The 25,604-nt window shown below is 40.0% G+C and overlaps 1 protein-coding gene across 2 annotated transcripts in view; it reads left to right on the plus strand.

The window, feature by feature from the left end:
* mmp16a (matrix metallopeptidase 16a (membrane-inserted)) overlaps nucleotides 1-25,604 on the plus strand; it is an 80,301-nt gene that overhangs the window by 13,239 nt on the left and 41,458 nt on the right. Inside the window, exons 2-5 of one of the 2 annotated variants that reach the window (XM_023398034.2) lie at nucleotides 8,006-8,154; nucleotides 9,281-9,295; nucleotides 9,611-9,733; nucleotides 14,872-15,176. In XM_023398034.2, the coding sequence (XP_023253802.1) occupies nucleotides 8,006-8,154; nucleotides 9,281-9,295; nucleotides 9,611-9,733; nucleotides 14,872-15,176 (592 nt within the window). The remainder of the gene's footprint in view (nucleotides 1-8,005; nucleotides 8,155-9,280; nucleotides 9,296-9,610; nucleotides 9,734-14,871; nucleotides 15,177-25,604) is intronic. The other variant, XM_023398035.2, reaches the window with a different exon arrangement.

A 25,604-nucleotide genomic window follows, 5' to 3' on the forward strand; every position in this document is an offset into this window, starting at 1 on the left:
AACAAATACATCAAAGCATTCATTTAATGCTGTTCTCCAGTTTTTGTTTTTTTCAGCCTGTGACTATAATTCCAGTTTTTGACTTTGACTGTGTGCTGAGAAAGAGCTAAAATGCGCCAATATGGAGTCCACATAGCAGCCGTATTGAACAGCGTCATCTTTGCTTACAAGCTACCTTGTTATCCAGTCGTATTGAATAAGGAGGCTGATGAGCTGGAGCCTCCTGCTCCTCACATCGGCAGAACACCAGGAACCATAGATCAGAGAGAGAGTGACTCAATGAGAATAAGAGGAGAGCAGCAGAGAGGGAGGATAAAGACAGAAAAGAGAAAGAAAAGCAAAGAGCTCAGCCCTGATTCAGAAAAACATCTTTGGGATTTACTCCTCTGTCTAGGATTAAAAGAAGAAGGTGGGTCACTGTGCTGAAAGCAGAGAAACACACCTGAGCCGTCAGCTGTGTGCTGTATTACAGGCAGTGGTAATATCTGCTGTGTTACGTTTGAAAACATCAGTGGCTGTCTATCAGCATGTCCTCTACTACTTCTGAAAACTTGTACGACAACACTGACTCTCGCTGTAACTCTAGCTCCTTCTAGTTTTTGAATACTGAATACTAACAATGTATGAGCCCATATTATACATGATCTACACATTTTGGCGAGATGACTTGGGTGCAGTTTTGGCAAACTTCCGCAGTTTTCATGTGTTTGAGCCTTAAGCTCATGCTTCTCTTTGACTCCTGCTGGAGCGTATTTGTTTTGATTCTGTAGCAGCCTTTGTGTGTCTGACCGTGAACTGTTTTAGATCTTCAGTGTGACTAATGAACTGAAGAAAGACACAAGTTTATAAGAAAGTGCAAACAGAAGCAAAGTCATCATAGTTCTGTGAAATGCCCTGAAGTAGTCTGAGCAGTGTTGCTGAGATATAGAGTATTTGCCTGAATGAATGAACAACTTTGAAATGAAATGAAACAGAAATCATGGTGCTTCACTTGTTTCTTTTACTATGAATGTATATTATTCATTTATTTAGTAATAGATGCAGTTTTTGTAATAATAATGATAAATGGTCATGACACTGCATTACAGTGGATAGTGTTGAAGCCCATGTTTCAGTGGAGTCCTGCAAAGTAATTTGTTTTTCAAAACAAATGGCATCAATCACTTCATTGATGACTCATTCAGTCTTTACAAGTTGGTATGACGAGGCCAGCCTTCTTTTTTGTTACTGTGCAAACTGACAGAAAAATGTTGGAAAACTACAAATTCCTAGGAGAAAGCTGAAGGAGATGACAAGGACATTTACCTTGTGGGAAATATAGGATCCAGCCTCTCACGAGTCCCCAAACTTAATGTAAGTGTGTACAGTTTGGTGCCATTCAAAATTGTTTATAGATGACTGACAAACTGCTAATATATAATAATATTAAGAATATATGAAAATAGATAATAAGAATTAAAAATAGTGGAAAGTAAAAAACAAACAAACAAAAAAACAGATAAAAGACTGACAAAAAGAATGAGTACAATAAAATAAAAGATTAAAAAATGGCAGTAAAACATTCTGATTCAAGCTAAAGAGGATTAAGGTTTAAAGCTATCAACATTTTGAGCTGCTCTCAAATCATAAAAGCTTAAAATTTCCTTACCTGGTGCTGCAAGACCATCGTTACGACCCAGAGGGAAATCGTTACCCAAAGAGGTCTAACATAATTACATGAATCAAGAGTTGCATAAAGCTGCAAAAACTGAACAACTGGACCCACCAGAAAAAGATAAAGGAAAAATGTATGTAACAACCATGAAATGCTTTAACATCAAAAAAGAATTTTAAATCAATACCAAAACTGACAGTCAGTGTTAGGACTGTAGAACAGGTATATCGTGTTCTCTCCTTCAGCAGATTCATCTGTAACTGGTTTATAACATTTTTATTTGGACCAGATAAGAGAGCAACACAATAGCAATATTTTACATTTTTAGTTAAAGGAGCCTCCTCATGACACCTCCTGGTTAAAAATGAGTGGTCCTAAAATTGATCCCTGGGGAACCCCTCAATTTATTTTAGAGTGTTTTTTACAAATGATCATTGAACCCTTCCAGGGAGATATGAGGCAAACCATTTTATATTCTTTAAACAGAGAATCATATACAATCAACATGGCCGAGTATATATCACATGTGTCTGTGATTTCTGCATGAACCAAACATAGACGTCAGTTCCAGGATCAACAGCTACATCCTGATTAGTGTTGCAGAAGAAACTCAGTCGACTGTGTTTGTTAGTTTAAAAAGTTTCACTGTAATTACTGCCTGCTCTCTGCTCCTACAGTATATTCACTTTTTGTGCTGTCTTGCTGTTTTCCCTGCAGTGCTGTATATATAGAAAAGCAGTGTGACAGCTACACCCTCCATATCCCACCTCCTTCTCTGGTTCTCCTTCTCTTATGAGACACTGCACAGCGCTTCACCACTGTCCAATATCCTGTTAATGTCTGAGTGACAGACTCATCTAACAACAGCCTCTGCTTCCTCTTTCTTTTTCTTTCTTCCCACCTCTTAAGATGACCACCCTATTTTCTTTTCTTTTGCAGCATCCCATTTACATAATAGTTGTAGCTCATACTGCAAAAACACATTTCATGTACCTTTTGTTCAGAAAAATGGTCTAAACACTGCAGACTACATTATCTTCCTGTGACAACCTGGCAGTTCAATATGCACAATAATGTAAAAGCTCTAAATTCAAATTAGTTTTAAACAAATTGACAGTTTCCATATGTCTGCAGTGTCTTAGTTAGAGCTGCAACTAATGAATGTTTTCATCTACCGATTATTTTCTTGATGAATAGTTTGTTCTGTAACAGAAAAAAATGCCCGTTATAATTTACCCTAGTCAAAGGAGATTTTTTCAAATGTCTTGTTTTGTCCAGAAACCACAGATATTCAGTAGACAGTCATATGATGAAGAGAAGCATCGCATCCTCGCATCTGAGAAGCTGGAACCAGTGAATGTTCGCACTTCAAATATGACTAAAACAATGAAGTGATTATCAAAATAGCCGGGAAGTAATGTTTTGTTTATCAGCTAATAGTTGATGATGAAGAACACATAGGTCTAGAGGATCCATCAGACTTAGTGAATCTTGTGTTGAATTGAAATGTTTCTCTACTTCTTTAAACACTGCAGGGGGAAAACCGCCTCATTGCATTTGGATTTCTGTTTGGCTAAATATGCAGTGCCACGTCTAAACTGTATTCTTTTTCATAAATATCTTTTTTTTCCCGGCAGGGAAATCACCGGGGCAGTGGTTAGAGGACAGGCCAAACGTGGTTACAATAAGAAAGCTCCAGTGTCAGAGAGAAGACGTGAGGGAGGGGCATGGGAGAGGACAGATGATTGCAGGACAAGAAAAAGGAAAGTTGACATAAGGAGGAAAATATCAGCAGTACAAAGAGAAGATGTGGGAAGAGGAAACATTGCAGAAAGAAAAGTGTGTATGATACCTGCTGATTAATGATATTTGAATGAGTTGAGCTTTAACCGAGTGTGAATGTCTAATGTATATATGTAGATTAGAATGTAATAAAACTGCTATAATGTTTGCAGTGTTGCAAAGATTTAATATGCATGCCTTTCCCAGGCACCACACACTTATGCAGACATTAACAGGTGCCCTCTCTGCTTTGCATCCTGGGACTTATGATGCTGTTTTAACAGCGGAAAGATCTGAAACTCAGGCAGCTCAAAAATAACTCAGAGCAGAGCTGGCAGGGTGTAACCAAGGGTCAGTCAATCATCAGCATTTCAAACCTAAATCATAGTTTGTACTTTCAGAACCTCATTGTCAGTTTACCTTAAACAGATCACTAAACTTTGCCACATTACAGTGGAGGACATGAGTGTGTTTCAGAGAGAGATTTGTTGATTTGCATGTGTGTAGCCGATAGATTAACATTACGGGGGGAGGTGGGATGTTGTCCCTGGTAATCTGGTAAACTATCTCACTGTTGTGGACCAGATTCTATACTTCATTTAGATTCAGCAGGGAAATTGTGTTTTACTTCATGTAATGTTTAAATCTAGGCCTTTTATTAATGGAGTACTGATGCATCTGAATGGGAAATCTCACCCCTGCACCTCTCTCCCCAGAGCTGTATTCACAGCGTAAATACCTGACGCACATCATAACATTATGACCCACTCGCTGTGTATGAAGGATAGGCAGATAGACTATGACATAGATACAGAGCACCCGACAGAGAAGGATAAAACATTTAAGATGATGAAGGAGGGAAAAGGTGGAGGAGGAAGCCCAAGCGCAAGCATGCAAAGAGGTCTGAAGAAAAGTGAATCATGACAACTGCATAACATTTTGACTCCATTTTGACAGAGCATCATTGTGCCACTCACAGGACAGGTAAACTGCAGAGAGATGGTCTGGTTCTTATAGAGGTTCCTCTTTTTCATCATGACAACAGCATGACTGTGGACTTATAAAGAAAAGTGTCAAATACAAATAACCTGAATACTTTTATCTTTCACTTCACTTTCACTAGCATTTCATTATTGTAATATTGATTTATATTGGTTAGACTTTGTTTTATGAGTCTCCAATTTATTTATGCTTTATGAGGATGTTTCCTTGAAAGAACTGTTTTCATTTTCTCCTCAGAAAAACGGAGACAAAGCTCTGAGATAACATTTGGTTTGTGTTAGTTGTGCTGAGTTTGTAAGCAGACATTGATGGTTTCACTAAATGAAATCCAAGTAAATACTATGTCATTAATTATTAATTTTGAAATACTATTGAGAAACTTCTCAGTCTAGGCTGAATAGTTTGCTTGCCTGTAGACAATTCGATTTCTGTATGTTGAGTTGCCTTGCTGTGCTCTGATTGAAGAACTGTTTGACAGTAAATGTACCAGTTCAACAGTCTCCAGGTACCATAACTTGCATCAGTCTTTTCCACTTGCTTTCTAGGAAAATATTTATTGGACATGCATGACATCAAGCTTTTGTTAGTGTTAAGCTATTTCTTTAAAAGTAGCAGTCTTTTTTTCTGGTCTTACAAGTGACGTTACAGTTCAGGGAATGAACTGAATGATTCTTCTTTTACCATCATATTCACTCAAAATGTCCCCACATTACATATAGTATCGCAGTTGTTTTGAATCCCATTTAGTTTTCTTATCAATTAAAATGTCTAAATAATAATACATAAATAAACAATGAGAGTGTATTTTATTATTTACTCTTGTTCAGCCCTGAGTGCTGGGTTCTGGCACTCACTGGCCACTGCACACTCAGTACAGTGTTCAGGGGCCTGTGCTTCCCTCTACTACATGTAGACACTGCCAGGAGTGAAACATTATTCTTAAACTTCCTCCACTTGAATGTTATCTGAGTATCACTCCCACAACTAAAAGTAGTGAAGGTTGCCATCTCATACAGCTGCACCAGGCCTCTTTTTTTTATGAAAAAGATTGTCCAGCAGGTTCTCTGTAGATCTGATTGTTCCTGCTTTGAGCTGAACGCGAGGCTCACTCACTGTAGCAGAAGATGTAAACTCACATTTGTTCAAGCACTGGGTAATGGTTTACCTTTCATTGTGTTCTCTCTGCTCACTCTCACACCATGATTCCCTCCATGTTCAGTGAATTTCACTATCAGTGTGCATGTGCGAACCTGAACAGCAGGCCTCCATCATGACTAAAGCAGCTCGAATGATAAGGTCTGAGGCAGACATGCAGGCTTACGGCTCGGAGTTCATTGGCTCTTTGAGATTGTAGGCCGATGTTTTCGTGTCTTTCCTCTACACTTGAAACAGTACAATTTTGCTCTCTTTGTGGTTTTTAATGGTTAGCTTTGAGTTGCTAAATTCAGCAGTTGGTGAATGTGTTTACCATTTTTATGATAAAGACTGAGAGGATACAGACAGGCTGGGACTATCCAAATCCTTAAAGCCTCTCGTGTGGGAAAGCCCGGCCGATCCCTCTTCTGCCTGGTCCAAAGACCTGAGCTGTGATTCCTCCTGGCAGGATTTTATACAGACTCTGAAAGCTCCATTACACTAAAGCCTTTTCACTGACAAGCCAAATGACATGATAACAGATGACATTCTGCTCTGTGCAGTGCTATAGAGATTTCTCTCTTTCTGCTCATGCCCTTTTCCTTACACAAATGTCTGGGGGAAAAAGTGTCTTTCAGTGTGTTACTTTTTCTGTATGTCTCTTTGGCACTCATATGAAGTTGTTTCTTGATGACTTTTAAATGGTGTATAGAACAGAAAGTAGTTTACCCTCATTTACTCAGGGAAATTTTGCTGAGTGTATCTTCTCCTCATGCAAAAATACAAAACTATAAATTCACATCTGGTGACCTGCGACCTCACACTCTGGTACTATGGGCTCTGAGCCGCTCACCAGACCAGGTGTGGGTAAGTACCTTGCTGTGAGGAACTTAAGTGGCAGGTGTTGAAAGAAAAACATTGTCCCATACACATTTTTAAAATCTGGTCCAGTAAATCAAACTGTTCACTGCTTTTCCACCTCACATTCAAAGGAATAGTTTGATTTTGCTTCTTTGCCTTTTTTTTTTTTTTTTGCTCAGATTTAGATAAAACCGATACCTCTCATGTCTGTATGCTAAATAAGAAGTTGCAGCCAGTAGCTTAATAGTGTAACTTAGCATAACAGCTAACTTAGCTATGTCCAAATGTTTGACATATTAATCACGTATTAGCATGTCAAATCTTGTTTCTTAAATTAGTACATAAACCAATAAAAAATGAAAATGAAAAAAGTTGTGGTTTTACTGTTATGTGCTCCACTGTTTCTTGGTGTTTTGTCGTCACTGTGAATCAGAATCAGAATCAGATTTATTTGTCACTACCATAATATTCATTTCATGATACATGGAAGCGAAATATCATACTCCATAGATCAGGATGCAGGTCACATTAAAAACAACAAAAGGCACGTTATACACAGGGCACAATATTTGTGACATAAAATCATAAAAAACATGAAAAGAGAGCAGCATTAAAAACATTTTTATAAGAGCAACTCAAGATGAGTTATAAAAAATAAAAGGTGCTTATTCAAACAATGCAATCAATGGAGGCTGTTAACAGCTGTGAAATATGAGGAGTTATTCCAGACACTCCTGCTTCCCATAGACAATGTTGGTGACTCAAGAGTCTGGACCAACATGAAACTCTCCTGCTTCAATTATCAATTCAAAGGATTAACAACTGCAGTACAATATATCTGCTCCTTTGATAGAAAGTCAAAGCTACAAGCTTGTGGACAAAACAAACCTTAAAGGGAGAAATTAACTATGATTCCCAAGGTGTATTAAGGCAAGAACTATCCAATCACAGGGCTTAAATTTCTTTGTTATGTGAGCCGCTGACAGCGGCGAGAGCTGAAGATTTTGTTGTTGAGAACAGTGAATACAGAATCTGCAGGTTAAATCAATTCACTGTTAAATTCAGCATCAGTTTTGACAAAGTTCAGTAGCTGCGGAGACGCGTTTAGTTAACAACTGTAACAACAAAGAGTTTTAGATTCACTCCCACTCTGAGTCACACCTTTGCCACCTCCTCCCAGGCAAACAAGGCCCATGGGTGGAGGCCACAACATAAACATACAAGGTGTTTACATGATCCAGGAGAGTCCTGAGTGTCTTTGTTCAGTAACATTCATGATCCTTTAAGGAGAAAGTGACATGTGAAGTCAGACTGGGAAAACCAGTTACTCCTCCGTCGTGTCGGCTCTATCAGATGTTCTTACATCTTAAGATGCTGATAATCAGATTTTGTTACCTTACCATAGCTAGACAATATATTTAATATTAATTGTAAAGACATGAAAGTGTTTTTGGTCTTCTGATCTAACTCTTTTCCACAATGTTGAACTTTTGTGTCATCGTCCTCTGAGCTGGAAACAAAGTGCTCTAACATCTAAGTGTTTTCTCTCTGTCTTCATGTTTCTGTTTGTAGGCATGGCTCCAGAGGTATGGCTACCTCCCTGCTGCAGACCCCAGAATGTCAGTGCTGCGTTCTGCCCGAGTCATGCAGTCCGCTATCGCTGCCATGCAGCGCCGCTACGGCCTCAATGTCACAGGGACTCTGGACAGCAACACTATAGAGTGAGTCACACCTTTAAAGATGCTACTGTATGAGCTGTGTTCACCTCATGATGCGTTTCTTCAAACAGTAAGAAAATAATGGGTGAATTTATCAAATCTGAACCAGATTCAATTAATCTAGTTGAATGCACATATATCTCAGTTTAAATATTCATTTCTTGTGTTGGCTTGCATGTCAGTCATTAGTGTGGATAAATTAACAAATGTTTTGTGCATGTAACTTTGGGAATTTAGTTGATAGACTTTCAAACAAGTGACTTTTTCATAAGATGAATTATTGAAATACCAAAATGTCAGCCAAATAGGCTGATTTAGGCACCACATATACTGTTGCTTTTATCAATGCTTGGTTTCCATCATCTGATAAAGACTACAAGATGAAAATTGAAGTCACTAAGGCACAGATACATGCTTTACATGAGGAATGAAAAACAGTAAACTGAGAAGCAGTGGTAAAAGAAGAGCTAATATTGTTATAGTTATTCATTGCATTTTATTATTTAGATCTGTGAAAATGGAGAAAAAATGGTGTCTGAGACTTTCACTCGGCCCATGTTTAGCTTTCTTTACGCAGACACAAAGTTACCCTGACATGGCTTAAGTGGGGCGTTTTTAATTTGATCAAAGGGGCCTTTTATCCAGAGTACACCTCTGCTGTAAGAACAAAGGCTGCAAAATGCCAAAGTACTGATACTCAGTGGAGGAGAAAGTAGAGCAGGGACAAGGTCTGCTTTCTCTTGACTCCATCTGAAAGGGATATAGAGAAGGATGAAACCACCTGAACATGAGAAGATTATACATCTAATTATGAGGTGATAAAAACCTGATGATATTAATGTTTTTAAGCCAAATGGAATCCAGGTTTTACCCTGTTTACCAAGATGTCTTGTTACCTGCAGATCACTATCACAGTGTTAACTGACATTTGTCCCCAATATTGAAATACCATCCCTGCTACAAATAGCACTGAGCTTAAATTGGTCACTGAACTGTAACATGGTAGTGTGGTGGCTGGTGATGTGAAAGCAGACTAACATCTGTCCAACTACTGGGCTGAAACTGAGTGAGTGTGAAAAGCTAACTGTCTGCCTGTTTGTTTCCCCTCTGCTTCTCTTTGTTGATGTAGCGATAACACAATAAGGTGAGGTGTCTTTTGTATATATGAATTTGTCAGTATACCTGTGTACTGTGTGGGAAATATGAGAAATCACATTTTTTGTGTTTAGTGAATTCATGTATTATCATGTAAGTGTTTTGTATATTATCCATGTCTTCTACATACAAATATACAGATAACTTTAAATGAATGACTGTGTTTCATCATTACAGTTTGCCGCTGTTCATCATGTCATTAGCTTATATCCCTCTATAAAAATGTACTGTGATGATACCTTTAGTATGATGGATACTGATACCGTCAGTGCTGATCGGTGGTCCCCTCTCCACTCTCCTGTAGGTGGATGAAGAAACCCAGATGTGGGGTTCCTGACCAGATAGGGGGTGCGTCCAAATTCAGTGTGAGGAAACGGCGGTATGCCCTCACAGGGCAGAAGTGGCAGCACAAACATATCACATACAGGTGGGTGGATTCAGTTTATCAAGATTTGTATTGTCAAGTTTTTTAAATTAGCATATCAGAAAAATCCAACTTTGCTCCGATCCCTATAACCACCCCCACATTCACAGAAGATTCCAGATGCACAAACGATCGCTGCCCATCAGATTCACCCAGTGTAGGCCACCAGCCACAAAGAAACAACTGATATCCACACACACACACGCAGGCACGCACGCACGCACGCACGCACACACACACACACAGAGAGGCCTGTACACACAAACATGGCTTCAGGACTTAACCAGTGTCATTGACCTTTTCATTAAGATCCACATTCTTTGCAGAGACAGAAAAAAGGTCTGCTACTTCTTTTCAGGCAGTTCTTGCGCCTTTCTTGTCCTCCACATTTGCCTTTTTTAAAACTCTTGCCTCATCTCCCGTTGATGTGACAGGCTATTTAAAACTGTAACATTTTGGCAGAAATATTGACTGTATACTTCCTCTCTGTAGCCTGTTTGAACATTTCCACATTTCCCACCTGTGGAGGAAGAGAGCAACTACTGAACAGTCAATATTTGATCTTATATAATGGACAGAAAATTGCAAAATCAATGGTTCAGCCAAAGTTCAGCTTCTCTTTAACCTGTAACCTTTACACACAGCACAGACCATGTTCTTTAAATCTCAGACTGTAGAAAAACCAGCACAAATGCGAGAAGAGTGTACATGTAAGAGCCATAGATGCACCGCATCATCAGTTTCATAATTCAAATTTTCTGACATGCAGCTCCATGAGTAATAATGTATAGGACAACATGCTTAGGTTATATAATATTTCTCAGATGATTTATTGGGGCCTATAGCCCAGTTTCTGTAATATTTTATACAGACTATACTGTCGCCTGCCCCCAGCTCCATGTTCCACAGGATAATCCTCAAGAAGTGGCCCTGTTTTTTTTTATTTCTGCTCTGCCTTGAGGATAAATGTATAAGCAGTATTACATGCTGAATATAATCTAGTGGATCAGTGACCTACAGATGAAGTAGGACTGTATATCACTGATGGCAGAACTGTCCATGTCCATGCTTGTGAATTTTTCTTTTTAAAATATGACGCTGGGATTGGGTGGAAGTAGTTTCGTCAGTACTTGGTTCATCTGTGCCGGCACAGATTTGAAGAAAAGAGGGAAATGAGCAAGTGTGATCAAGAGAGGAGGAGTAGATGGGTGGAAATGAGGAGTGTTGGATGAGAAGCAGCTGCTGAGAAAGAGATGAGCTGAGAGGAGGAAACCCCAGTGGAGGGCAGAGGGTGCTCTTTGACAGATTAGGGTTATGTAATAGGATAGGAGCATTCTCACTCTGTGTGTGTGTGTGTGTGTGTGTGTGTGTGTGTGTGTGTGTGTGCGTGTGTGTGCGTTTTGTGTGTGTGTGTGTGTGTTGTACATGGACGTGTGCCTGGCCTCCAGTCAGCAGTCAGATGTGCCTGCAGCTGCTCCTTTTATCTCAGATCAGTGCAGTGGAGGTAGTTAGAGAATGGAGCACATCTTGGTAACACTTTATTTTACAGGTCCTGATGTTCCAGCTAATTTCCTTGAAACTTTCCTCATGGTTTCCTAAAAACTGGCTGGAATTTATCTGTAAATTACTGCGATAGTTCCAAGAACTGACGCAGTTTGGTAATAATTATAATAATAATTATAAGTGTTAGTTGCTACAGTTATTAAGTACCTGCTCGTTGTCTGTCATTAACTGCAGCTTAAAGTCATGAAGAATCCATATTAAGAATTTGTTTGACTTTCTAGGAAACTCTGATGGATACTGGCATCTGTTTATGAAGCATTTTTCCCTTTTTTTCCCTTAACATTCTGAATATAACCAGCACACTCCCAATAACTGTAGCAACTAACTCTTTCTTCATTTCCCTTATAATTACAAATTAGTACCAAATTGGCCTCTCTTGGAAATATCCTTGTAAATTAACAGACAAATACCAGCTATAATTTTGTAAATTATGAGGAAAGTTTCCAGGAAATGAGCTGGGAAATATTGATAAATCATTACTGCACCAGTATCTTTACTGCTTTTGGGAAACTTCGTCTTCATTAACATAAGATGCAGATTTCCGTAAAGGATAACTTGGTTTATTATAAGTTTGATCTCATATTTTTGGCCATTGGTTATCATAACTTTGTCGTGTCTGTGAATGGGGACTCCACTATAGCAAGGAAACTACAACAAACAGGCTGTAAACAAACCTACCATTTAGTTTGATTATCTAAGCCACTTTATTTGGAGGTAGAACCAAGATCCAGCTTATGCACGCGGACGGACAGTGAGGACAGCGCGTCAAAGCTGGACCCGTGAGTTGGTTTGTTGTTGAATCTTTGAATGTTCTTGTTTTTTAAAAGTATTTAACTAGTCAGAAATCTGGCTGCTGAGAGAGTGAATAAGCATATTTCTGCTGACTATTCTTTTGAGTTGAAGTTGAAGTAAGCAGGTACACATGGCTCGTTTGTATGTATTTTTCCTCCTGGTGACTCTTTGGGTGAGGTACAGCTGTAAAACTGTAGTGTTGTGGGTTTGAATCCAGGCTGGAGTCCTTATCATGTCCTCACGTCTCCTCTAAAACTTCCTTCTTTCTTCTTCAAACTCTAAAGCCCAAAAAATAATCTTAGGAAAACAACACTGGCATTTTGAAAGTATAACAAATGTAGTCTCCCCAGGCGTGTGCTAGTTTCCATGTAGCCACATGCAGTACTTGCTGTAGGGAGGCACTAATTAGCTTTGGCATGCCTACTGTTCTCCCTGCATGCAGGTACTATTATAGCACATGAATTGCATCCGGAATCATTATCACCTCGCAGCATGGAGTTTAATATTTGATATGGCCTCAGAGCAGGTTGGATCCTTTCTTTTCTTGTCTTCTCCCTGCATGTGTTTTTCTCTCTTTATCCGTCTCACCTATAAAACAGGACACACACACAGTGAGTTTGGTAATAGAGTCGAATGGAGTGGCCACAGTTGTGGCTAAGGCCGTTCAGACAGAGCAGGACAAGGACATGTACTCAAGGAGACCCTTCTCCATTTTAATCTGAGGAAAGACAACAAAGACAACCATTGCATTCACACAACACTGCTTCAGTTGATGTTCAGGATTGTGTCTGAGGGTTTGCCGGTGCTCATCTTGAGATGTTAGCATTTACTGCTCATGCTTCTTGTTGGACAGTTGAGGACACACACATTGTTTTTCACAACAAATCTGATCATAAAATTTAAAAAATTAGCTGGCATAACATGGTTGTTGTTGCTATCAGCTTGAGCCACCATAGGTTATGACTAATTGATTCACTGCTGTGAAACCCTTGTTCTCTGATAAAGAGTTCTGGTTAGTTGTTAATGTCATCACACGCGCACAGGCAGTGGGAATTACTGTAGCTTTGTCCGCAAAATGTAAAAATTATGCAAAGTTTAATTTGGGATCATTTATGCTCATCTGCACCAGTGTAATGTAGAATTAGCAACTGTTTTACCCACCACACTCAATATTTGTCATGTGAGAAGGTTTGCTAACAATTAAAACATTCTTACATTAATACTGGAGCAAATTACTACACGTGCATGTGCTGTAAAGATGTCCCTATTGATATGATGATAGATTAAATACATATCACACAGCTCCAGTTCATTCTGCTGTGGAGGTTTCAAAAAGCATCAAATTTGATTTCAGGAAGTGTGCAGACTTTCTGTCTTTTACCTCTGCGGTGCTGGTGACTCCACCATCCCTGCTGCTAACCCTGTTTCTTCATTCACATACATTTCTTTGGGTTTGTATTTTAAAATTACACAAATTCTATATCTTTATGAGACCTGTGTGTGTCTGCAGGGCTCAGCTCTGCCAAAACACAAAAACATTAGCTTTAAATGAAAGTTTTGCCAAAAGTTGTGAGTGTAATTAAAGTAAACACATCTTTATTCAGCTGTCAGGAAGTCAGTCGTGGACGAGAAAATAGAGGAAGAGGAGCAGTTTGTGATTTGGTATCAGCAATCAGAACATCTTCAATAAACACTGCACTTTATTTATATTTCATAGCTTCCGTTCTCACTGATTCAGAAATTAATCTGAGCTCACATGCATTATATAAATGTGCCTTGCAGAAGCCTACCCAGGAGCAGTACTCAAAGACATGATGCTCTGATGATATTTATTCCTTTTATGGAAAATGACAGAGAAACTGTTAAGAACTAACATGAAAAAAGTAACAAAGAATAGAGGAAAAAAGGGAATTCTTAAATCAACTTCAAACATCTGAGAGAGAAGAGGGAAAATCAGAAATTGGCTCTGTGCTGTTTTGTACTTTATTTACTGCTCTTATCAACTGAACATCAGCCAACCAACTCTCCACCTAGGTCAGAGTCTGAGCTACCAGCACAATTACACAGTATGAGTCTTGTGAATGGATGATGTAAACTACACCTATCCATCTGTCCCAGGAGAGAACGTGACAGAGTGGAACTGAGATATTTTTGGAGCAAATAAAGTGGAGAGACTTTTCCTAGAGTGGGGCTCTCGGCAGGCACTGGGCTGTTGATAATCCTTAATTAGAAAATAAATTCCAGAGGCAAATTCCTTGCCACACCTGCAGCCAGTTGAAGCCGGCAGGAGAGGAGTCAGCTGTTTCCTCTGGCAAATCGCTCCATTTAGCTCTCTGTTGGTGAGCAGGATGAGCGTGAAATGGCAGCATGTGGAGAAAACAGTGATAGTGACAGTTTTTTTTTTTTTTCTAGCGGTGTGATCTCAGAGATTGACATCCAGCAGTTTCCTCCTTTCTCAGCTGTTGTGTTGGTAACAGTTATAAACTGAGTGTGTTGTTTTCTGTGCCACCATATCTGTAGCTTCAGAGGAGCTGGAGCTGTTTATTCTGCCTGATTAGACTCTGTTCTTTCTTTGGACAGAAAAGAAAGAAAAAGCTACTCTGAGGTGTGTTTTTTTTATATCAAACGCTTGCAGAACCCAAGTGTCTTCTCAGACCAATTTACAACAGATGTTCTCATCCTGACAGTTGAAGGAGAAGCTTACTGAGGCGTGATGATCTGGTTGTGTTGGACAGAGACCTTTGTGTTTTCCCATTCTAACTTTTCTTCATCTCATGTCCCTTCAGTATAAAGAACGTGACGCCCAAGGTGGGTGCTGAGGAGACCCATGATGCCATTCGACGAGCCTTTGACGTTTGGCAAAACGTGACGCCACTGCGCTTTGAGGCTGTGCCCTACAGTGAGTTGGAGAGGACCAAGAAAGACGTGGACATCACCATCATCTTTGCTTCAGGTTTCCATGGTGACAGCTCGCCCTTTGATGGCGAGGGTGGCTTCCTGGCTCACGCGTACTTCCCAGGGCCAGGAATCGGAGGTGACACACACTTTGACTCAGATGAGCCATGGACGCTGGGAAACCCCAACCATGACGGTAGGAACTGACTTGTGTTTTTATGACACAGGATGCTGTTGGCGATGTTCATAGACGAAGGTCATAAACAGAGGTCAGACAACTCACCTGGACTTTATATATATATATATACACACATAAGTTTCCCCTAGGGGATAAATAAAGTATCTATCTATGTATCTACATATATATATAGATGCAGAATATATACAGTATTGATATTTGGAACCAAGGCCTGACTAGAGGTTACCCCAACCTGAACCCGAATTGCATTAATTAATTTACAAAAAAGACAGACCCGATCTGACCAATCACTGAGGCCAATGGCTGTGATGTCAGATCATCGGTATGGAAAGTTAAAGAACTTGCCAGATGCAGACCCAGCTATCTCACGATGGAATGGTGCAGGGGAGGGGATTTTCAATGCTATACAACAAGCAGTAACAAAGTACAAAGCCGACTTCAGAGCCTACAGGTGGATGTAAGTGTGGCTATGAAATTTGAGTATGGGGTGAGGGGTGTAGCTGCGGCTGTGGCAAAGCACTGATGGCTGAAGAACATGTTTCAGTGAGAGGCATATGCCATGTGAGTGTGACTCATGTTGAAGTAGTTAGAGATTAAAGATTATTTGTCTTTCTAGCTTGTTTTAAAGTCTGTAATGTCATTACCTATCACTCCCTGGAGATCTACAGCACTATATTTTATACCACACATTTAATGCTTTTCCTGTAATTAACCTCCAGCAAAGTAAATAGCTGTGATACAGTATGATCTAAATTTTTTTATGTTTTATTTACTTTGCCTAAAATCATGAATTTTCCTTAGAACTTGTACAGCTACAACACCGTCTGTCCTTAGACACTTTAATATTATTTGTGACAAGATAATCACTGAAACATCCACTCATCAGCTTTTTTTGATGTGGTCTTCATTAGCAAATAGCACAGGTGTCATCTCATAGACATTTGTTGCACCACTCGTCACTGGGAACAATTCCAACATTATCAATGCATAGTGGTGCATAGTGATACTTAGTGGACAGTTTCCACTGGTCATGGATTTCTCCAGCATTGTGGGAAATGTCGGGATATTCGTTGGTATACGTATGTAAAATATGTAAAATATATATACTATACTATATATACTATCTATATTTCCCCTCAGATTAGTGGTTCAGTTAAAGAATCATTTATATCCTGAGACTAGATATTGTATTATGATAAAGGTTTTCCACATTTACAGTAAACATTATATTTACACCCACTGAACCACAGATTTTGATGCTCTGGTGTACTGTGATATAACACTGTGTCTGCACGGAAAGTGCCGAGTGATCAGCAGAGCAGCAGCTTCAGTGCCACATAAGAGGAGTTAAGGTGCCCTGATTAAAACACTGATTGACTGATTAAAACAGGAGCGTATCTGCTGCATCAGACACGTGAGATGGATGACAGAGTTTTAGTGTTGTAGTGAGGCTCAACAGATCTGTGTGTGTGTGTGTGTGTGAATCAGCGGCAGCGAGTCGACTAAGCTCCCAGGTTGACCTCTGAACCCTGCGCATCTTCACTGTGTTGATGAAAGGGCTTTGTAAAAGAGTAGATGGAGAGGGAGAGAAAGGAAAAGATGGAGGATGAACAAAAAGACTGTAAACATAAAACATACTTAATACAGTTGAAGTTAATTTAAGACAGTCAAAGTTGAATGGATGCGTGGTTCATTTCCTTGACTGGACTTTTGATGCCGCAGGAGAAAATATCTGTCATACTGTAAAAGGTGGATGTTTTCAGCTCTCTCCTTGAATTGCTCATTAAATGTAAGGGGCTAGTCTGCCCTGTGGTTCACACAGACAACTCAACAGGACTCATGAGTCAGAACAATGACAGAGACGAGGAGACACTCCTAAGAAATAAGAGCATAAATGAGAGGAAAATGACGAGTTACTAGCACAAAAGAGGTAACAGAGAGAGAGAGAGAGGATAAGAGAGAATGGCAGAGTATCTCTAGACAAATATTGGAGGTTCAAGAGCTCACAAGAGAGACAGATGGAGAGAAAGACTGAGAGAACTGCATAGCTAGAAAACATTTGAAGAGGAAAGTGGAGAGAGGAGAGCAGAGGAGATGAGTGGGAGCTGCTGAGCTCTGTGTCGGAAATAGAAGTGAGGAAGTTGCTGTGGAAGACTGAATTTTAAGTAGGAGCACAAGGGCTTTAGCAGGCTTAGATAATATGTTGTGAACAACTTTATTTAAGACTGTTTGATCAGACTGACAACAATCACTCCTGCAGCCTTAATAATACAACATATAACAGTAACCTCAGGTAAACTAATGATCCACTGCTTCATTCACCCACGCTATAAACACGCTTTAACGCACACATGTGCATGTGTGCAGGTGAAGATGCGCATTTTCACACACACACACACACACACACACACACACACACACACACACACACACACTCTCTCTCTCTCTCTCTTTTCCCCTCCATGCAGTATTAATACAGCCCTACTGTGTCCCACACCGCTGTGAAAACATCTCATAATGCAGGCAGTTCTGTTACACACTCTCCAGCTGGCTTCCCTGCCAAATATGAACATGCACTGGCTGAATCCTGCCTCCTTGCCGTGGCAGGGGGTGCTCTTCTTCCTGCATGATGACTAGTGTTACTTTGAGATGAATTTCTGATGGCAGGTACAGCTTGACGCTGCCTATAGTCAGGACTTTGCGCTGAGATATTAAATATCATGAAGTTTCACAACCCTTAAGCCAAAACCTACTACAGATATCAGGTGCTGTGTCTTCCTGCCAGACTGTTTTTGTCTTGGCTTGACAACAGAACCTCTGAGGCAGTGTGTGGGTTTTGGAGAGCTACAACTAAAAACCTGTAAGATAATAGTACAGTAAGTATTACTAATAATACTACTAATAATTAAACATAGTCCTGTGTCAGTGTGCACAGCTGTAACCAGTGTGGCGGTTGAACCACAATTCTGTTGTGGTGTGATATTGATCCTCTGACCTGAGTCAGCGATGCTTTCTTTCTTTTACTGAACACATTTAAGCTGAAACTCGACTGATAACAGTACTTGAGAATAATAAACATCCAAATACAGTATTATGACCACTATTCATTTTATATATAAACACATAAAATAACAAAACAAATATTTTGTGGTAAAGAAATGTCTGATAAATGATACTGACTGTATTATCAGACTACTATAAATATTGGGGGTGGAGGGGGATGTCACTGACTGGCCAGTGTCAGATTTTTAATAAAACACCATTTATTACCTGAACTTATAATGGAGAGCAGGTTGTAAAGCGTTGGTAGGCTTTCAGACCAAAACAGCTCTGCATTTAAAAACAGCAGGGACCAACTTCTTGATAGCTGAGCTTTTAAGTTATTATTATTTAAACTCAATGTGAGTCCAGCTGCTCACACCCTGCTCCCTTTCCCCTCACTTCCTGTCTGTCTCTCTACTGTCTGCTGACAAATAAAGGTACTGGTGAGACAATAAATTCTGGTCCAGGAAGTCCACTTGAACAACAGATCCATGAGTCTGAAGGTTAATCAGACACCAAAACACAGCACAGGTTTACAACATAAAATCAAAATTAAACCTAACATTGTTTCAAAATACTACACTATTACAAAAGAAAATAAAGAGTTCAAGTTAAGGAGGTGTAGTGAGCAAAAAATGCTGACACACACACTTATTATTCTTCAGTCTGCTGGGTGCAGAGGTCTGGTGGGGGTTGGTGCAGTTGTAGCTCTTAGAAAGAAGCTGTTCAGTTTGTGTGTTTTTATTGTTGTGTAGCTTCAGCAGAACATAGAGGGACAAACAGGGGGTGTCCAGGGTCTACCAAGTCTTTGATGATGCTTTTGGCCTCTTTATCATACAGTTAGTGTAGAGAATGTCCAGATTACATAGTTGTGTCTTGGTCACGCTTTGTGTGCAGGTCTCTGCAGTTTTCTGCTCTACAGCTTGTGTGTGTGTGTGTGTGTGTGTGTGTGTGTGTGTGTGTGCTCTTGGTGCTGCTGAGGTAGAAGTTTATGAGGAGATGCTGAGGTAGTTGGGCCTGTTTTTAGTTTTGTTTTGCTTTTCTCACCGGGTAGGAGGCATTAACAGTCCAGGTGGGATATTTTGTGATGTGGACTGCTGTGGAATGCTGAAAGGTTATCACAGCAGACATAATTAGCTCTTGTTCGTATTTGATTGGCCACAGATTTAGCATCAGTGGAGAAGATCCTGCGTCGACTCACATTTTGTCAGTCAAATCACTGCACTTTATGCTGTGTCATTGTACACAGAGCAAAAGAGTTACAGGCTTTAAAAATTACACACACCGTCTCAAAATAACCAACCACAAACAAAACAAAACAAACAAACAAAAAACAAAAAACAAACACAAAACTAACTGATGGAAGTAGAGCCGGGCGTTGGTAAGGGAGGGCAGTGCGACTCTGTGAGCTGCTCCAGTGCTGACTGTCAATGAAGTCAGCTAAAGTACTTTGAACCAGACACTGGTGCAACCTCCTCTCCTGCTGTCCAGTTTGACTGAGTCTCCAGCTGTCAGCAGCCAATCAGGAAAGAGGGTTTTTTTTTTTTGAACTATGAGAAGTATGCACATTTCTCTGACTGTGTGGAAATCTGATGTTTTCACTTCACAGACGATGAACAAAGACATTAACTCCAATTAACTAGTGTAGGCTGAAACAGCAGTGTAGTGTTGGGCGGCTGCTCTGCAGCTGAGCTGGGCTGACACAGACTGAGCATGAGAATAATAGAACATCTCTCATATTTGTTGAAAAGACGTCAGATAGGTGCTTTGTCAGTAATACTGAGTGCGTTTACATGTGGCTTAGTCACGATGAGGTTCTTAGAGTGTGTTTGCACATGTTTTACGTACAGTTTCAGAAACCTGGATAAGGTTTTGTCCTTGTTTTGAGAAATCTGGATATACTACCTGTAATGCTCCAGGAGAAACCAGGATACTGTGGCACAGATGGGTCATCATGTCTCACCATCTCAGCTTCTATGGGTTGTACCAGTAGGGTGATCTGTTAGACTGATGTAAGCAGGGAGATGAAGCTCCAGGTTTCAGCTACATCTTGAAAAAGATGAAAACCAGGACATTCTAACAAAAACATGTACAAAGATGTTCATTTGAATCTAATCTTGTCTCAAAATATCTGCCACAAGACATAGATGATATCATATATTTCAAGTGAAAATTGTTTTAAGAATTTGTAATCGATCTATCATTCATGTCGTCTCTGTGTCCATGGATCCGTCAAAAGCTTGGAATTATGTCTTTTTAGCCCCAGAACTGCACAATGTCTGTGTCTGGCTTTTCTTTCATTTTTCATCCCTCATTCTTTTTGTGTCCTCTCCCTCCTTTTATTGTGTTTAAAAGTTACACTGCACACACACACACACACAAACACACACACAGGAGATGACCTCCTGTCCGGTAAGCTGGCCGTGTCTGTCATACCTAATCCCCCTACACTGTTGTCGAGAAGGATCAGTTGTCACGGTGACCGCTGCCAGCATCACACCATAGATGTTATTGTTTTTGTTTTGGTGTGCGACGTCACTGATGCACACTGGAGGATTAATCTCTGACTGCATGGAACACTTGTATACACGTGTTGAAATACTCACACATTCACTCACTCTCTGTCTCACACACGTTCAAATACACACGCACTCACACCGTTTTGTCCGCACGTTCTCTCACACCACAGCTCAGACATTTGAGGACAGGGGATTACTCAGTTACATTCAATGGGAATTTTAGCACACGTAGCAGAATGAGGTTCTTATTAGGATTATCTAATGGCATTTTAAGATAGACTTGGATATATGTTACACAGCAGCGGCTTTCTACATGTGTGTGGATGTTTTTGTCATGTACAAGAGAAAGTGGTTTGATGTCTGCAAAGTCAAACACACTTGAAAAAGGCATAACTATGCTAACATCATGAAAGAGGCCTCTCATCTGAGGAATTTATTCAGCAAAATGTTGATGTAAACAAGTAAACCAGTTTCTCAAGCTGTTGCATATTTTGATTTTAGCGTTCATCTGGTGGCTGCTTTGAAATAACTTCTAATCTTTTTTCACTTTCTGCCTCAAAGCCTTCATCAAACCAGTAATTTGACTGTACACATTATCATTGTGGCCAAGTGATGAGGATGAAAATCCCAGTCAATATAAGAGCCTCCATTAGTCTTTTGACAATCCTCAGTTCGATGTTTTCATTTGATCTAACAGTAGCACAGGTATTTGAGATTTACATACAAGTAGAGCGGAAATAATTATGTGTAGTTCGTTTTTGTCTCACTGCCTTTGAGCTGCCTAAAGGAGGACAAAGTGGAATATTGAAAAGACACACACTGACTGACATGGTCTGTCCTTGGATCTAATAGTTCAGCCACATCTCTCAGTCTATCTCATTTTATCTTATCTTGTTATGAGAAATCACATATTATTGTCTTAAGTATTGCACAATGATAACTGTTAGGGTTATTTTAGCCATGTGAATCATAGTGAGAAACAACAGGGAAGGAGTATGAGGGCATGGGTGATCAGCCCAATATTCCCATTGAAAGTGCAGCATCCCTGAGGGCAAAGCAGAGAGAAGTGGTTTTGTAGCTCCTACAGCTGTCCTACATTCCTCGACTGCTCGGCTTCACACATGGATTGACGAATAGCTGTGAGGGATAGATAGGTAAAATGCGGATGCAGAGACAGTGCTGGAGGACAGAGGAAAGGATTCACACTCTATCCTCAGTGTGAACACAGGATGGGAAAGAAAAAAGCTGGAGATGGAGATGATTTAGATTGTCTTTTCAGTGTGCGACAACCACCTCTGAAAAGGAGCACATTAGCAAAAGACATTCTTTTGTTCAACAGTTTTCCATTTCTGCACAACAAAAAAGGTGAACAAGCAAACATTCAACGGTGCTTCATCACAAGGTCATCTTTGTGGGCCGCTGTGGTTTTCTTTGTGAAAAATCAAAGCAATGCACAGGAATAGATAAGACGGGTTCCATTTTGACTTTCACACACACTAAGGCTGATTGGATTTTACAGAAAAAAAAATAACCGACCACTGCATACCATGACTGTACACAAACACCCTGTCTCACCCGAGGGTGACTTATAAGGCCTGGTATGCCTTCAAGGACCTCCGGGCTCCAGTAGTTACAGTGAATGTAAAAACAGTGACTATGTAACATAACACAGCATGCAAGCTAGTCCACACACACAGGAAATGAGAGATTCCAGGGCTTTATTATTTTCCTCACCTTTGCCCTCAGAATGAACCAAAGAGGTTAGAAAAACACGCCATCACCAGAAGGAAAAATACGCCAAGAATTTCTGTTTCCAGCGATCGGGATTAGATAATGGGGGCTGGGAGCTTGGTGGATGGGGCACTCAATAACAGAGTCATGATTGGCTGAGGGAGGGGATGTCAGGACGGGCTCCACATTGATCAGCTGATTGACTGATGGTCGTAGGAGAAAGCTCTGCTCCTTGGCGTCGATCGGCAGAGCTGTTTATCATTGACGTCCAATCTTGTAACTTGACTGTACATTCAAAGCCACTGTCATTTTGGGCATTTTTACCAGTGGACAGTGTAAGGAGATCAATATCTAATTTCTTAGCAGTGGACAGTGCACACATTGTTAGCTGGAGCCACCTCTGTCAAGTTGGGGTGAAAATAGAGAAAAGAGAAAATAGAAGAATGGAAAAAGAGAGAAGAGAAAATGAGAGATGTTAGAGCTGGTAGTGTACAAGGGAGGGAAGAGGAGGAGAGACTGAGGAGGAGAAGAGCATATGGTGTCCTTGCAGGTTTATTTTTAGGTCACTACTCCTACTGGGTGATGGGGAGGAAACAGTGGACTCTGTTCCACCCTGGTTCTCTTTTTCTGTTGTTCCTCCCTGGTCGCTCTCACACTCTCTCTCGGTTAAATTCAATAGGTTTAGTTGGTGATGCTTGATGTGTTTCCAAAGCACTGTGGCTGCACTGTAAAGATGTTAAGATAAAGATTTAAAAACAAAAGTAAAAAAGAAACTGGCAAAAATTTGGAACACAAAAGATTCAGCTATGCGGGTGTAATTTTATCTACAGAAAAGTAAAAGAAGGTTTATTTGCTTGATTGACTTAATGATATTTCTTGCTGGCTGTCATTTTTATTTTTTTTTGTGGCAGGCAGTAACATATTTAAGAGCCCAGATTGAAGAGTCATTTCTCCTTGTTGTCCAGACATTGAAATTACAGTGTATATTTTTCCAAATGTTGGAAAGAATGTCTTTGCATGTTGTTTGGGTTTAGAAAGTTCAGCTTGTCTGGAGAGTGAGGTCCATCTGTCAGGCTATGGTCATTCAGTCTGGACAGTGTCGCAGCCTTTTTTAGGTTTCTTATCAGGTATTTTGGTATCCGCTGCATGTTATTGCACTCTGTGTTTGGATTTGTCGTTCCATTCCAGCCAGTGATGTATTTGAGTCAAATTTTATAAGTGACACTCTCCTCTCTCCTCAAACTCAGGTTTGTGATGTCGACAGGGGAGACTAGGGGCTTGGTAACGTTATGGAACACAGTCACTACTTTTCATGTGGGTCCAGATCTTTCTGAATGTTAAGTACTAAAGAATAGTGGTTTCTTACCACTCAAGCGTGAGCAAAGTATGAGCTTTACATTGCACCTTAAGAGTAATTCTACAGACCTCTGTATGTGGGTTCACAGTCACATCTTTGTTCTGATAACTATGTGTGAGAGACTGGAGCCATGCATCTCACTGCAGATGCATACAGTACACTTTGTGATAGACTGGAAGTGGCTATCAAGTAGCCCTGAAATGTGTTTTCTGGTGCTCTTTAAGTGGCTTGTTTTTACAAGACTTCCTTTGAGAGACCAGATGAGGTTCCAATATTTTTAGGAAACCATTTGTTGTTTCTCAGTCAGTAGTTTTAATGTGAAACCCATTAATTACTGTAAAGTGGATATAGATTTGAATTTATTGCTCAGTTGAGTTTCCACTAAAGATTTATGTAAACTTCAAGTGTGGTGAGAGCTTTTCTATTTGATTCCCAGCTATATGACATTATATATCACGGTTATTATTATTATTATTATGTTTAACCTAGATACTTTTTAGAAAGGGAGTTTGTGTCGTGAGGTTGACAGTCAGGGTCAGGGTTAGTGAAAGTCCAGGGATTGTAGAAGCCCTTCTTTAGAGAAAATGAAACTTGTCATTCGCATAAAGTAGGATTTACGATCTTGAATTAAATTTGGTATCAGTAATTGTTAGTATAATGTCACAACCCACTGAAAATGAAATGAAAGGGTAACCCAGAAAGGTTAAATAATTCCTCTTTCCGTCTTCCCTCTGTTTCCTCTATGCTGCCTTGCTCCATCTCCCAGAGAAAATGAATGGGGAAAATGTGGTGTTTTGTCTTACCACAGGAGCAGATTTGTATCTTTCACTGGAAGCATGCAAGTGTGTGAGTCTTGAGGACGTCCAGCATGGCTATGACTGATGGTTGAGTTACTGCAAGTAGAAGAATTTATGGAAGGACACAGCTGATAAAACAGCACAGAAAACACACACACACACACACACACACACACACACACACACACACACACACACACACACACACACACACACTTTTCAAGGGTACTGGAAGACCTCACTACCTTGTAGGCAGCTTATTGCAGGGATACAGCATGACAGTTGACATTACATGATGTAACACTATGATATGATGCAGTGCTACACAATAGATCAGTATGTGATACTACATGGTCCAGTCAAGGAACATGATGAATATATTTGATGCAATGATATACAACATAATACATGAATATATATTATATTGCACAATGTCCATCAGTGAGATATGATAATACATACAGCTCAGTCTGTTTAAGGAGCAGCAGCCAGTGTTCAGTGCAGTTTTATTTGCTCTGGGCTTTGCTTCTCAGCCAACATACAGGCTGTAGAGCAGAAGACACAATTCAGGGATAAAAGAGTACTATAACCTTTTTTAAAAAACATCTTCATTGTCCTCTCCCCCCTTCTGAAACCCTATACCTGCAATGGGAAATCTGATGGATTGGTTTACAGCTCAATACATTGCTAGAGTTAAAGTAAGCCAAAGATGCCAGTGTCAGCGAGGGATGAGGTCCATGAATTAACATTGTTTTTATGGCAGGAAGCCACAGAGATTATGGAAAATATAGTCTTAAATTTCTGTTAGCTGCAAAAATAGCATGTGTTAGATAAAGACTACCACTTGTCTTGATCATCTGTATACTGGTGTGTGCTCGCAGCTAAACATTGTGTTTATTGTATGCAAAAGTACATTTGATGGTTATGTAACCATGTTCATTTGCTTTCTAACTATGAAGAACACTTTGGATTTAAACCA

The sequence above is a fragment of the Seriola lalandi genome, unplaced genomic scaffold, assembly GCF_002814215.2.
Source record: "Seriola lalandi dorsalis isolate HSWRI2012SDOR001 ecotype SW California unplaced genomic scaffold, Sedor1 jcf7180002054972, whole genome shotgun sequence".
Lineage (NCBI taxonomy): Eukaryota > Metazoa > Chordata > Actinopteri > Carangiformes > Carangidae > Seriola > Seriola lalandi.